The sequence below is a fragment of the Myxocyprinus asiaticus genome, chromosome 39 (assembly GCF_019703515.2).
Source record: "Myxocyprinus asiaticus isolate MX2 ecotype Aquarium Trade chromosome 39, UBuf_Myxa_2, whole genome shotgun sequence".
Lineage (NCBI taxonomy): Eukaryota > Metazoa > Chordata > Actinopteri > Cypriniformes > Catostomidae > Myxocyprinus > Myxocyprinus asiaticus.
In genome coordinates this window covers 8,531,859-8,544,047 of record NC_059382.1, presented here as the reverse complement: position 1 = coordinate 8,544,047, position 12,189 = coordinate 8,531,859, and the positions used below count along the sequence as shown (strand labels likewise).

At 36.4% G+C, this 12,189-nt stretch overlaps 1 protein-coding gene across 1 annotated transcript in view; it reads left to right on the top strand.

Moving 5' to 3' along the window:
* The window catches only part of LOC127430172 (neuronal tyrosine-phosphorylated phosphoinositide-3-kinase adapter 2-like), a 46,792-nt gene extending 37,331 nt beyond the window's left edge, over window positions 1-9,461 (top strand). Inside the window, exons 5-7 of the mRNA XM_051679732.1 lie at window positions 1,591-1,749; window positions 2,539-2,660; window positions 8,409-9,461. Of these exons, the coding sequence (XP_051535692.1) occupies window positions 1,591-1,749; window positions 2,539-2,660; window positions 8,409-8,639 (512 nt within the window). The 3' untranslated portion in view covers window positions 8,640-9,461. The remainder of the gene's footprint in view (window positions 1-1,590; window positions 1,750-2,538; window positions 2,661-8,408) is intronic.
* The last annotated feature ends 2,728 nt before the right edge of the window (window positions 9,462-12,189 follow it).

Genomic DNA, 12,189 nt, shown 5'->3' with positions numbered 1-12,189 from the left:
TTCTAAAAATCTTCATTTGTATTCTGCAGAAGAAAGAAAGTCAAATACATCTGGGATGACATGAAGGTGAGTAAAGGATGAAAGAATTTTCATTTTTTGTGAACTATCCCTTTATATAGCATGGGACCAGAATGCAGAATGTTCGTTAACAAAAAATGAAATTTCTGTTATCATTTACATTTAACCCTTATGTTGTTCTAAACTCGTATGACTTTCTTTCTTTTGTTAAACACAAAACGATTTGTTACACAGAATGACAGTCCAATCACCATTTTTTTCCATTGTCTGTGAAAAAGATGCAATGAAGTGAATGGTGACTGATGCTTACATTCTACCTAACCTCCCCCTTTTGTGTTCCACAGAAGAATGAAAGTCAGACAGGTAGGTGACAATAGTTTTGGGTGAACTAGCCATTTAACACTGTAGCAATGCAGAGTGAGGTCATGACTTTGTATTAGCATATGGATACGGTCAATACACACACACCCGCCCACACACACTGATGACATACACTGATGTCACCTTCAATTCATATGCCCATAAGTGTCAGACAATACCACACGTCTAAACGGACGATATGGACATGCATTCAGATACTCTTGCCATCTGATATGATTGAAAAGCTTTCATCTATTAGTAAACCAATTTCCCTAATGTCTTCAGACCCAATGAAAGATGTGATGAATGTGACTGCTAATGGATCCCCTGTGAGGGGAGAGAGATTAAGAGAGAGATGAAATGGCAAATAGAAAGGTAAAAAAGTTGACTGAATTAAATATGAAGGTATTGAGGATAAACATCAAAGAAATGATCAAATTTGGGCTAAGGCATAGGAGTAAGTATGCAAAAAGAAACACACTGGAGAAGAAGGTCTGAGTATTATATTTATTCAATACTAATATAGTTTATAACAAAGGCACCTCTATAATTTTCTAGCTCAATGAATACATTCAGAATGGAATACTGGTGTAATGCATATACTTCAAACTATTCTTGTAAAGATTTGTTTGTTAAACAGTATGCATTATGCAAAGATAGACATTACAAACAATACTAGACTATATTGTTGTCACTTGATCTCACTGCATTGCAGGTTTAATTCAGCAAGTAGCGTCCAATTATAATCGCAGAAATAAAATCAGCCATACAAGCTTAACTTTTGGCAGTACAATAAATAATGAATCAAAAAGGAGATGTTAAAAATGGTTGATTTTCCTTCTGGTTCATTTAATACACTGGAAATGGAAGTACCCAGCACAGTGTGCTGATGTATACTGCACATTTAACCAAATGTAGAAGGTCATACTGCATACTACAGAAATACATATAGGATGGTAGTATGCAATGACAAACAATTTATTTTGGCTCTCTGGTGACATCCTGTGGTGATATAATGTACTGCAGCATTACTGTTCATTAGATCACTTGTACTGTATATGGTACTTCTCGGTCACTCACATATGCAGAGCTCAAGACACATAGACAAAAGAGAGGCAGCGATCCTTATTCTGGTTTATGCCAATCATACAATCACTCTTGACATCTGGTTTCTCAAAAGCATACTGAAATCTTTACTTCTCTCTTTTCTAGGTGAAAGTAAAGGCAGAAGTGACAGTAGGGATAGAGCTCTTCGTAGCTCTCCTCCAAAATCACAAGATTGGGAAACGCCCACAGGACAATCATCCACACCCACAGCCACGCCCAGTCGGTTCGGCCGCTCTTCCGTCAGCCCGACCACCATGCTTGGAGGTGAGTTTTTAGGTAAACACACTATATTTGTGTGAAAATTAATCAGGTGATAGCAAATAGGTATCATATATATATATATATATATATATATATATATATATATATATATATATATATAATAAAAATCATTATAAAAATCCATTATAAAAATACAAATTATTATTAATGTTTAAAACTATGGTAATGTCAATAAATAAATAAATAAATAAATAAAAAAATAAGATAATTTTAAGAAAATTTTTAAACAATTAAGAATGTCCCACATATGGCTTCATTTCCACTACACCAAACAATTTTGACCCTATTTTTATTTTTTTTATTTTTTCAAAAGTTAGTGTACTTGTTAACAAAGTTAACAAAAGTGAAAGTGAAGAGCATGCTTGTGAGTTGAAATATGATACTACTGGACATTGGCCATAATTTCCAGTCAAACTGTAATTTTGCCAAATTATGCAAAATGTGTAAAATAATAATAATTTCCATCAACGTCACTTCCACAACAGAATTCTATAAAAAAACACAATCAGAATTTGAGATGTGGTGGAAATGACACTCTGCTGGGAATTTTCAGACTTTCGGAAAAATAATAATAATAATAATAATAATAATACCAAAATGGTTAACAAATATCACCTGTAATGCATGTACATACACTGTTGGACATTGTTAGAAGATGAATAAAAAAAGAAAAAGAAATACATTGTGAAAAATATTGTAACGAGAAATCCACAGTGTTAAAAGTGCCTGAAGTTGAAGAAACACTGAACTAGCATACTCTCTACTTTTTAGAATCAAAAGCCGGGTGTAAACTTGGTCGCTCTGCCTCCACATCAGGAGTCCCCTCCCCTGTTGGAACACCTCAAAGGCACGCCCCAGACCTATTGGCCCATCAGAGCGGGAGCCCGTGCCAGGTACAGCCCCATTATTCCTCAGAGTGAGCGAGAGATCGCATGTGTGTGGAGTTCGGTTCCTGTCTCCGTGTCTGTCACTCTAAATCTACCCAGCAATACAAAACGCCATGTCTTTGACCTTTGACCTCACGGCTGTGTGTTTATCCTATTCTGTCTGCTGCTCTTCCTTTGGCTCTGCTGCTGCTACCACTGTGTGTTCAGTTCATTTTGGTTCAGCGCTCTTAAGTGTTCATTGTCTGTCTCTGTATATGTGTATGTCTGTGTTTGGTCCAGATCAGGGCTGCTCTTCTCATCATGCTCTGAAGAGGCTCTCACAGTAAAATCATCCTTTCAGTGGAGTTTATGACAAGAGATCCACAATTACGGTTTTATATGTCAGGTGGTTTAAGCTCTTCAGAAGGTTGAAGTGATGTGAATTTGAATGAGAACCTCCTCATAGCAGATACGGGCAGTCTTACTCTCGACCAGCTGCATCCTCAGTGTGTCTCTTTTTATCAATGTTTCAGACACACAGATGTACAGACATCAAACAACACATGCAATAATGCCATGAAACAAGAACACAATGATCAGCTCCTGAATTCAGAGGCATAGATCTCATTTCAACATAGAATTTTTCAACATTGCTTACAATATTACTTAAAGGAATAGTTCACCCAAAAAATGAAAATTCTCTCATCATTTACTCACCCTCATGCCATCCCAGATGTGTATGACTTTCTTTCTTCTGCTTAACACAAACAAAGATTTTTAGAAGAATATTTCAGATCTGTAGGTACATAAAATGCAAGTAAATGGTGTCCAGAACTTTGAAGCTCCAAAAAGCACATAAATGCAGCATAAAAGTAATCCATATGACTCCAGTAGTTCAATCCAAGTGATATGATAGATGTGGGTTAGAAACAGATAAATATTTAAGTCCTTTTTACTACAAATCTCCACCCCCCCCCCCCCACCCCACCCAAAAAAAGAAGAAAAAGAATGTGGAAGTGAAAGTGGAGATTTATAGTAAAAAAAAAAAAAAAAGGACTTAAATATTGATCTGTTTGTAACCCACACCTATGATATCGCTTCTGAAGACATGAATTTAAGTTAACCGCTGGAGTTGTATAATTACTTTTATGCTGCATTTATGTGCTTTTTGATTCTTCAAAGTTCTGGCCACCACTCACCTGCATTGTATGGACCTACAGAGCTGAGATATTCTCCTAAAAATCTTCCCTTATGATCTGCAGAAAAAACAAAACATTAATACACATCTGGGATGGCCTGAGGGTGAGTAAATTCTAGTAATAAAGAACTGTCTGAAGATTCCATTTAGTATTTCAAATTCTACAGACTGTTTGATGTTTGTATACAGTATATGTGTCTAGACATGGCATTTATATCAGTGTCATTTGTCAAATGCCCTCTCCTGTTTGTCTGTTGCCTTATTCGAATGGTTTTTAGAGCAACTGTATTATGTACACAAATCTAATAAATTATTCTGTTTTTCATATTGCTGTCACTTTCACAGAGACTGGGGAGTCAGTTACACATCTCACAGCTGACAGAGGTTACTGATACATTAGAACACAATGTAGCGATATTAGAACAAAAACCTGTTAAAATTGTTTCATAGGGACATAGCTGTAGCCATAGATAAACAGATAAACACACTGATGAGTGATGACACATAGATTACTTATGCTTACACAATGTAAACTCTTTTACTCAGAATACTTAAACAGAAAAAAACATGAAGTATAAATTCAGCTCCACTCTCACTCCCCAGTTGTGTGTGTTTGACTGTTAGTGACTGTAATTTAACTAACCCAAATACACAGTAAAATCAAGGGATAAAACTAACCCAAACAAAAAAACTAAATAAAACCTTGTCAAAATTACATGTTCTACTAGAGGGTGTCCACTGTCCTTTCTGTGTCTGTCTGCTGCCTCCTACCTTAAAAAGCACAATTCTGTAAGTGTGTGTGTGTGTGTGTGTGTGTGTGTGTGTGTGTGTGTGTGTGCGCGTGTGCATGTCTGAAATATTGTGTGTACTCATGTATTCAACAATTAGATTTTGTGTCACTTATACAGCATTTGTTTTTAAAGGTGCATGGTCATTTATTATGTGTGTACATGATTAAGACTGAGAGATATGGAGGGAGAATGAGAATTAGACTGAATGGCAATACATTCTGACTGGTCGAACTCTATTAAATGACATGAATAATTAAACACTGCCTTTATTATGAAAGTATGTTTTGTACTTACCACCTTCACACTTAGAAAATAGAGAAAAGTGAGGGCTGAGAAACCAGAGCCACGTATAGAAAAACCTCATGATTTAACCCTTTGATTCAAGAATGATTTCATCAAAAGGAAAAAATCTCTGTTTTAATTATGTATTTTGAGAGAGTTAGGTATATGTCCACTGAAAAGGAAGCTAATAGTCAATATTCCAGAGATACTTGGTGCATCACCTCTTTCATCAGCCATTTTGAATTCATTTAGTCATAAATATAAAAACTCGATGGCATTTAAAGAGGGCAGTGGTATAGAATGACATATAGCCTACCATTGAAAATGTTTAATAATAGCTTTAACTGGAGTGGACATCATACATCAAAGGTATGGGTGGGTGATAAAAGTACAAATTGATATCGTGATTCTCTTTACTTTTTTGTCTGATAATGATATACAGTATAATGAAAGTTCCTTTTTGATTTAAAATAATGTCCATATTAGTGGTAGAACTGCAATATCTATTGCAATAGAACAAGTTTATAAATAAATCAAATTAAAATGTTAATAAGTTATATTTTCATCTACTCTGCTAAAAAGAAAAAAAAATAAGGCTTTACTACGGTGGCCCAGGGGTGTATAACACAACAAAATTAGCAAAGCAAATAAAAGCTGAAAACACAACAGAAATAAACCACAGCACAATGAAATAAAGCCAAAACACAATGAAAATAAGTCACAACACAACAGAAAAGCAACAGCATAACGAAATAAGCCACAACACGACAAAATTAAGACACAACACAACAGAAATCCAGTATTCAATGGAAAAATCCACAACACAACAAAAATAAGCCATAACACAACAGAAACGCCAAAACACAATGGAAATAATCCACAACACAACAGAAAAGCCAATACACAATGGAAATAATCCACAACACAACAAAATTAAGCCACAACACAACAGTAAAGCCAATACACAATGGAAACAATCCACAACACAACAACATTAAGCCACAACACAACAGAAAAGCCAGTACACAATGGAAATAATCCACAACACAACAAAATAAATCATAACACAACAGAAAAGCCAATACACAATGGAAATAATCCATAACACAACTAAATTAAGCCACAACACAACAGAAAAGTCAATACACAATGGAAATAATCCACAACACAACAAAATTAAGCCACAACACAACAGAAAAGCCAATACACAATGGAAACAATCCACAACACAACAACATTAAGCCACAACACAACAGAAAAGCCAATACACAATGGAAACAATCCACAACACAACAGAAAAACCAATACACAATGGAAATAATCCACAGCACATCAAAATTAAGCCACAACACAACAGAAAAACCAATACACAATGGAAATAATACACAACACAACAAAATAAGACACAACACAACAGAAAAGCCAATACACAATGGAAATAATCCACAACACAACAAAATAAAGACACAACACAACAGAAAAACCAATACACAATGGAAACAATCCACAACACAACAGAAAAGCCAATACACATTGGAAATAATCCACAACACAACAAAATTAAGCCACAACACAACAGAAAAGCCAATACACAATGGACATAATCCACAACACAACAAAATTAAGCCACAACACAACAGAAAAACCAATACACAATGGAAATAATCCACAACACAACAAAATAAAATACAACACAACAGAAAAGCCAATACACAATGGAAATAATCCACAACACAACAAAATTAAGCCACAACACAACAGAAAAGCCAATACACAGTGGAAACAATCCACAACACCACAAAATAAGACACAACACAACAGAAAAGCCAATACACAATAGAAATAATCCACAACACAACAAAAATAAACCACAACACAACAGAAAAGCCAATACACAATGGAAACAATCCACAACACAACAGAAATCCAATACACAATGGAAATAATCCACAACACAACAAAATTAAGCCACAACACAACAGAAAAGCCAATACACAATGGAAATAATCCACAACACAACAAAATAAAACACAACACAACAGAAAAGCCAATACACAATGGAAATAATCCACAACACAACAAAATTAAACCACAACACAACAGAAAAGCCAATACACAATGGAAATAATCCACAACACAACAAAAATAAGACACAACACAACAGAAAAGCCAATACACAATGGAAACAATCCACAACACAACAAAATAAGACACAACACAACAGAAAAGCCAATACACAATAGAAATAATCCACAACACAACAAAAATAAACCACAACACAACAGAAAAGACAATACACAATGGAAACAATCCACAACACAGCAGAAAAGTCAATACACAATGGAAATAATCAACAACACAATAAAATTAAGCCACAACACAACAGAAAAGCCAATACACAATGGAAATAATCCACAACACAACAAAAATAAGACACAACACAACAGAAAAGTCAATACAAAATGGAAATAATCCACAACACAACAAAAATAATGCACAACACAACAGAAAAGCCAATACACAATGGAAACAATCCACAATACAACAAAATAAGACACAACACAACAGGAAAGCCAATACACAATGGAAATAAGCCACAACATAACAAAATTAAACCACAACACAACAGCCAATACACAATGAAAATAAAACACAACACAACAAAATTAAGCCACACCACAATGAAATCAAGATCTTGCCTGCATTGAGTCAGAATTGCCACACATATTAAAAATCAGTGTTTAAAACATTTATTTTCTGTTAATTGTGTTGTGTTTTAATTTTGTTTGTTGAGGCTTATTTCCATTGTGGTGTGACTTAATTTCTTTGTGCTGTGGTTTGTTTCATTTGTTTGCTAATACTTTCCTCTTTTTAGTTCGAACAAGTGCTTGCTTTGATTCTGAAGCAAACCCCTCCACTATGAATTTGTTTTACATTTAGTCTTCCATTGGATACTGGAAACCTTTTTGTGACTTCATACTAATACACAGTTGACAAAGATGTTAATTAATAACTTCTGAGGTAAAATGTGTATTTCTGACCATGTGGCAGCATTACTCAATTTAAGTGGTATATTGCCCACCCCTAATCACAGGGTTAAATGTGGCTGAGTTACAATACAGGGCCGTATTATAGAAACTTCCAATCTTAAGTTGTAGAGGAATAGTTCAACCAAAAACGAAAATTCTGTCATCATTTATTCACCCTTATGCTGTTCCAAACCTATATGACAGAATGACAGCCTCAGTCGCCATTCACTTTCAGATGCAATGAAAGTGTTTGGAACAACATGAGGGTGAGTGAATGATTACAGAACCCTCATTTTGGGGGCAACTATTCCTTTAAGTCTAAAATTAAAATCTAGTTGAATTAGGATTCTGAAATCTAAATGATTACTAAAAAGATAAGATAGTATTCAAGAGTTAGAATGTTTCTGAAATGTGGCCAGGTGTGATTGGCGGTACTATTATCTGACCCCCCTTGCCACCCCTCCTTGCCCATTAGATCCCTCCAATGCCTTGGGCATGTGGGGACAGCACCATGATGGAGATGATCGAGAAGAAACGCCACCTCTGCAAGGAGATAAAAGCCAGACAGAGACCGACAGACAAAGCTCTCTGCAAGCAGGACAGCATGCCCATCCTCCCCAGCTGGAAGAAGACCAATGGGGGAAAGAAATACGGCCCTCCTCCTTACTCCACCCAAACCACTGTATTTTGGGACACTGCTATATAATGGGTGACCAGTAGACTGCAGCCATGGAGATAAACTGACACACCCACTTGGGGGCATGTCAAAACATTGATTGAAAGCTAGCAGGATGAAAAAAAAGCAGGATTACGTGAAATATACCTGAAGGATTATCAGATCTCCGCTGTTTATATTTAATATTTTTATATCAGAAATAACTGTCTTAATATTAAATATGATTAATATGAAAAGCGGAGTCAGAATAGTATACTTTTACCCATAAGATGATATTTGTCCTCTTCAGAATGGATATTTATTTTCTATCCTTTTTTTGGGGTGTTTATATATATTTGGCACACATCTGTGTGTCTGGGGAAATAATCTATAATGTGTGGTGAAATATGTGCAGTAATTCCATTGAGAACAACATTGTTTTTTATGGCTATGCATTTGGTTATACAGCATGGATGGTGTTTTTGTTATTTATTTATTTTTTTGTATGCAGAGTTTATTTGGAAATAATACATTTTTGGTGTCTGTATTTAAAATGTTGGATTGTGAGGTGTCAGGCCTATGATTTCTGGGATGGACTTGAAGATGATTGGTTGTTGGTTTGATTAGATTGGTTATTACTGTAGAGATTGGGCTGTTTATGGATTTTATTGAGGTTGTTGGTCAGATAAACTGTGAGGTACTGGGCACTTCCTGTCACTCTTGTGAGGTCAGCAGGTGCTGTTAATTGTGAGTCTTGGAAACTCATAAATACACACTAATATCAGCTGCTTTATGACCTAACGTTTGGTGCTGTTCAACTCCTTTCTTGAATGTTCAACCTTAACAGCTACATGACAGTCATACATACTATAAGTAAAACTTTTTAAAGAAATTTACTAAGACACATTAAAGAGATAGATCCCCCCAAAATGAACATACTGTCATGATTTACTCACCGTCATGTTGTTCTAAACCCATATGATGAGATTTCATACAATGAATCTAGCATTCTTCCAAACATCTCCTTTTGTGTTCCACGTAAGAAAGTTGTTCCATACAGGTTTGGAACAGCATAAAGGGTGAGTAAATGATGACAACATTTCTTTTGGGGTGAACTATCCCTTTAAATGGTTTTGCACATGCAGTTCAGGTCACCTGATCAGAGACTGCATAATGACAGATTTTGTGGTACCACATTTCACCAAGTTGAGAGGTTCCATTTATCACAGTGGCTTTCATAAATCTGGCCATACACCATGTCAGATAATACATTTCTAATACAGACTGCAACCTTTTATGATGCACTATGCAGACATACTGTCAGTTAACACACTCGTTGAGCATTACCGCAACAGTCCAGGGCAGGCATGAGGCAATATTGTTGTACTGAAAAGGCTTTATGGAGGTTATGCACAAAGTCTTAGCTCACACAAGAAGGACTAAGCAGCAAAGAACCATCAATTTACTCTCATCAAGGCTGTACCCATAGGCCTTTCAAGTTTACCATGGTCACAATTAAAAAGCCATGCCAGTGCATTCAAGCACACTTGAAATTGGACGTTAACTGGGTATGACAAGCATGTACTTATCATAAGCACTGCCCCCTGGCAAACAAAGCATGGTTCTGACATGGCAATAGAGTAACTGCCTTTATGTATGTTTTGAGCTGATTCTAGAATCAGATGAGCTGATTAGGCCGGAAACATACTCTATTCATATACGCAGACGCAAATGCTTAGCCAGTGCATTGCCAACTGCAGTCCTGTTGTACATAATGTAATAGTAACAAACCAAAAGGGGGTGACAGTTGCTTTCAAATATCTGTTAAAAAAACAAGAAGTGTTATTATGCAGGAAGCTATCTAAACTTGTCAGCCATATCCATACTAATCAGATTTAGTTTGAAAACTCACTTCGTTGTTTTCCATAGTATGCAGTATTGGAGCTTGTTTTCGAAACACTTGTGGAGGAAAACAGGATTCTACTGTGAATGAGAGGGTTAAACGTAGCATAATTATTGAGTTTTTAAACAGAAACGTATTAGTGTGGACGTGGCCCAAGTCCAACTCCACATTAATCTGTTTTCAGTTTTCTAAAGTCATCGTTTTCTAAAGTATGCAGTACTAGAGGGTTTTCGAAGGTGTCCTGTTTTGTTGGAGGTAAATGCCATTCTAGTGTATACGAGAGGCGTAAACGCAGCGTAGTAAATGCATTTTCAAACGAAAACTTAATAGTGTAGACATGGCCACATCCACACTAATCCATTTTCTTTAAAAATCTCTGTTTCCCGTTTTCTAACATCCATTGTACTAGAGAGCGTTTACGAAAGTGTCCATTTTCGGTGGTGGAAAATGCTGTTCCAGTGTGAACGAGAGGTGTAAACGTGGCAAAATCAATGCGTTTTGAAATGAAAGCATATTAGTCTGGATGTAGCCTACGTCCAAACTAATTTGTTTTTGTTTTAAATCTCAATTTTCAGTTTCTAACGTCATTGCTTTCCAAAGTACGTGTTACTAGAGAGCGTTTTTGAAAGTGTCTATTTTCAGTGGCGGAACATGCTGTTCCAGTGTGGACGAGAGGAGTAAATGTATCAAAATCAATGCGTTATCAAACAAAAGCATATTAGTCTAGATGTATCCTACCTCCAGGGGTGGACTGGCCATCGGGAGAACAGGGCCAACCTCGAAACGTGGCCGAATGGGCTGCGATAAGCTGAAATGGGCCGCAGCGATATGCCAACCCCCAACAACCCCCATCCCCCACCCCACCCCCCGCTCAACAACTTTTGGTGCCAGTTTCTATGTAAAATCCCGGGCGATTTCTCCTCCCAGTCCACCCCTGCCTATGTCCACACAAATTTGTTTCGTTTTAAATCTCCATTTTCAGTTTGTAACGTCATAGTTTTCCAAAATGTGGTACTAGAGAGTGTTTTCGAACGTGTCCGTATTTTGTGGAGGAAAATGCCATTTCAGTGTGGATGAGAGGTGTAAACATAGCAAAATGTGTTTATAAACAAAAATGTATTAGTGTGGACATGGCCTAACTTGCTTGGCAAGATTTTCTTCAAACTGTTGCACCGCCATGACAGTAATTGACGACAGACAGCAGAAGGCCACTGTTTATGCTAATGTACCATAGCACCCCTTGTGGCAGCACTAAGGCCATGTCCACATTTCCGTTTGAAAACAGACTGATTTTGCTACATTCACACCTCTCATCTGCACTTGAACGGCATTGTCCTCCACCGAAAATGGAACATTTCGAAAACACCCTCCATTATGGCATCCTTTGGAAAATGCTGACATTAGGAAGCTAAAAATAGTGATGAGCGTAGATGTGGCCTGAGAGTGCCCTACTTGCATTGTGGTGTGAAAAACGCATGCTTGTGTGGTTAGTAGCATTTGCATTCATTTATGTGCGTAAATAATTTTTATGGCCATTAATAGAGTAAAAGTAATATAATATGAGTTCAGAAAACTGAATCAGGTTGGTTTGGAGAGGTGGACTGTATTTTCATTGACCTTTTAAGCAGATTTTTTTTATTTTTTATTATTACTTAATGGTTATGTGGAATTGCCAATGAGCAGTGATCAGGTGTTGGT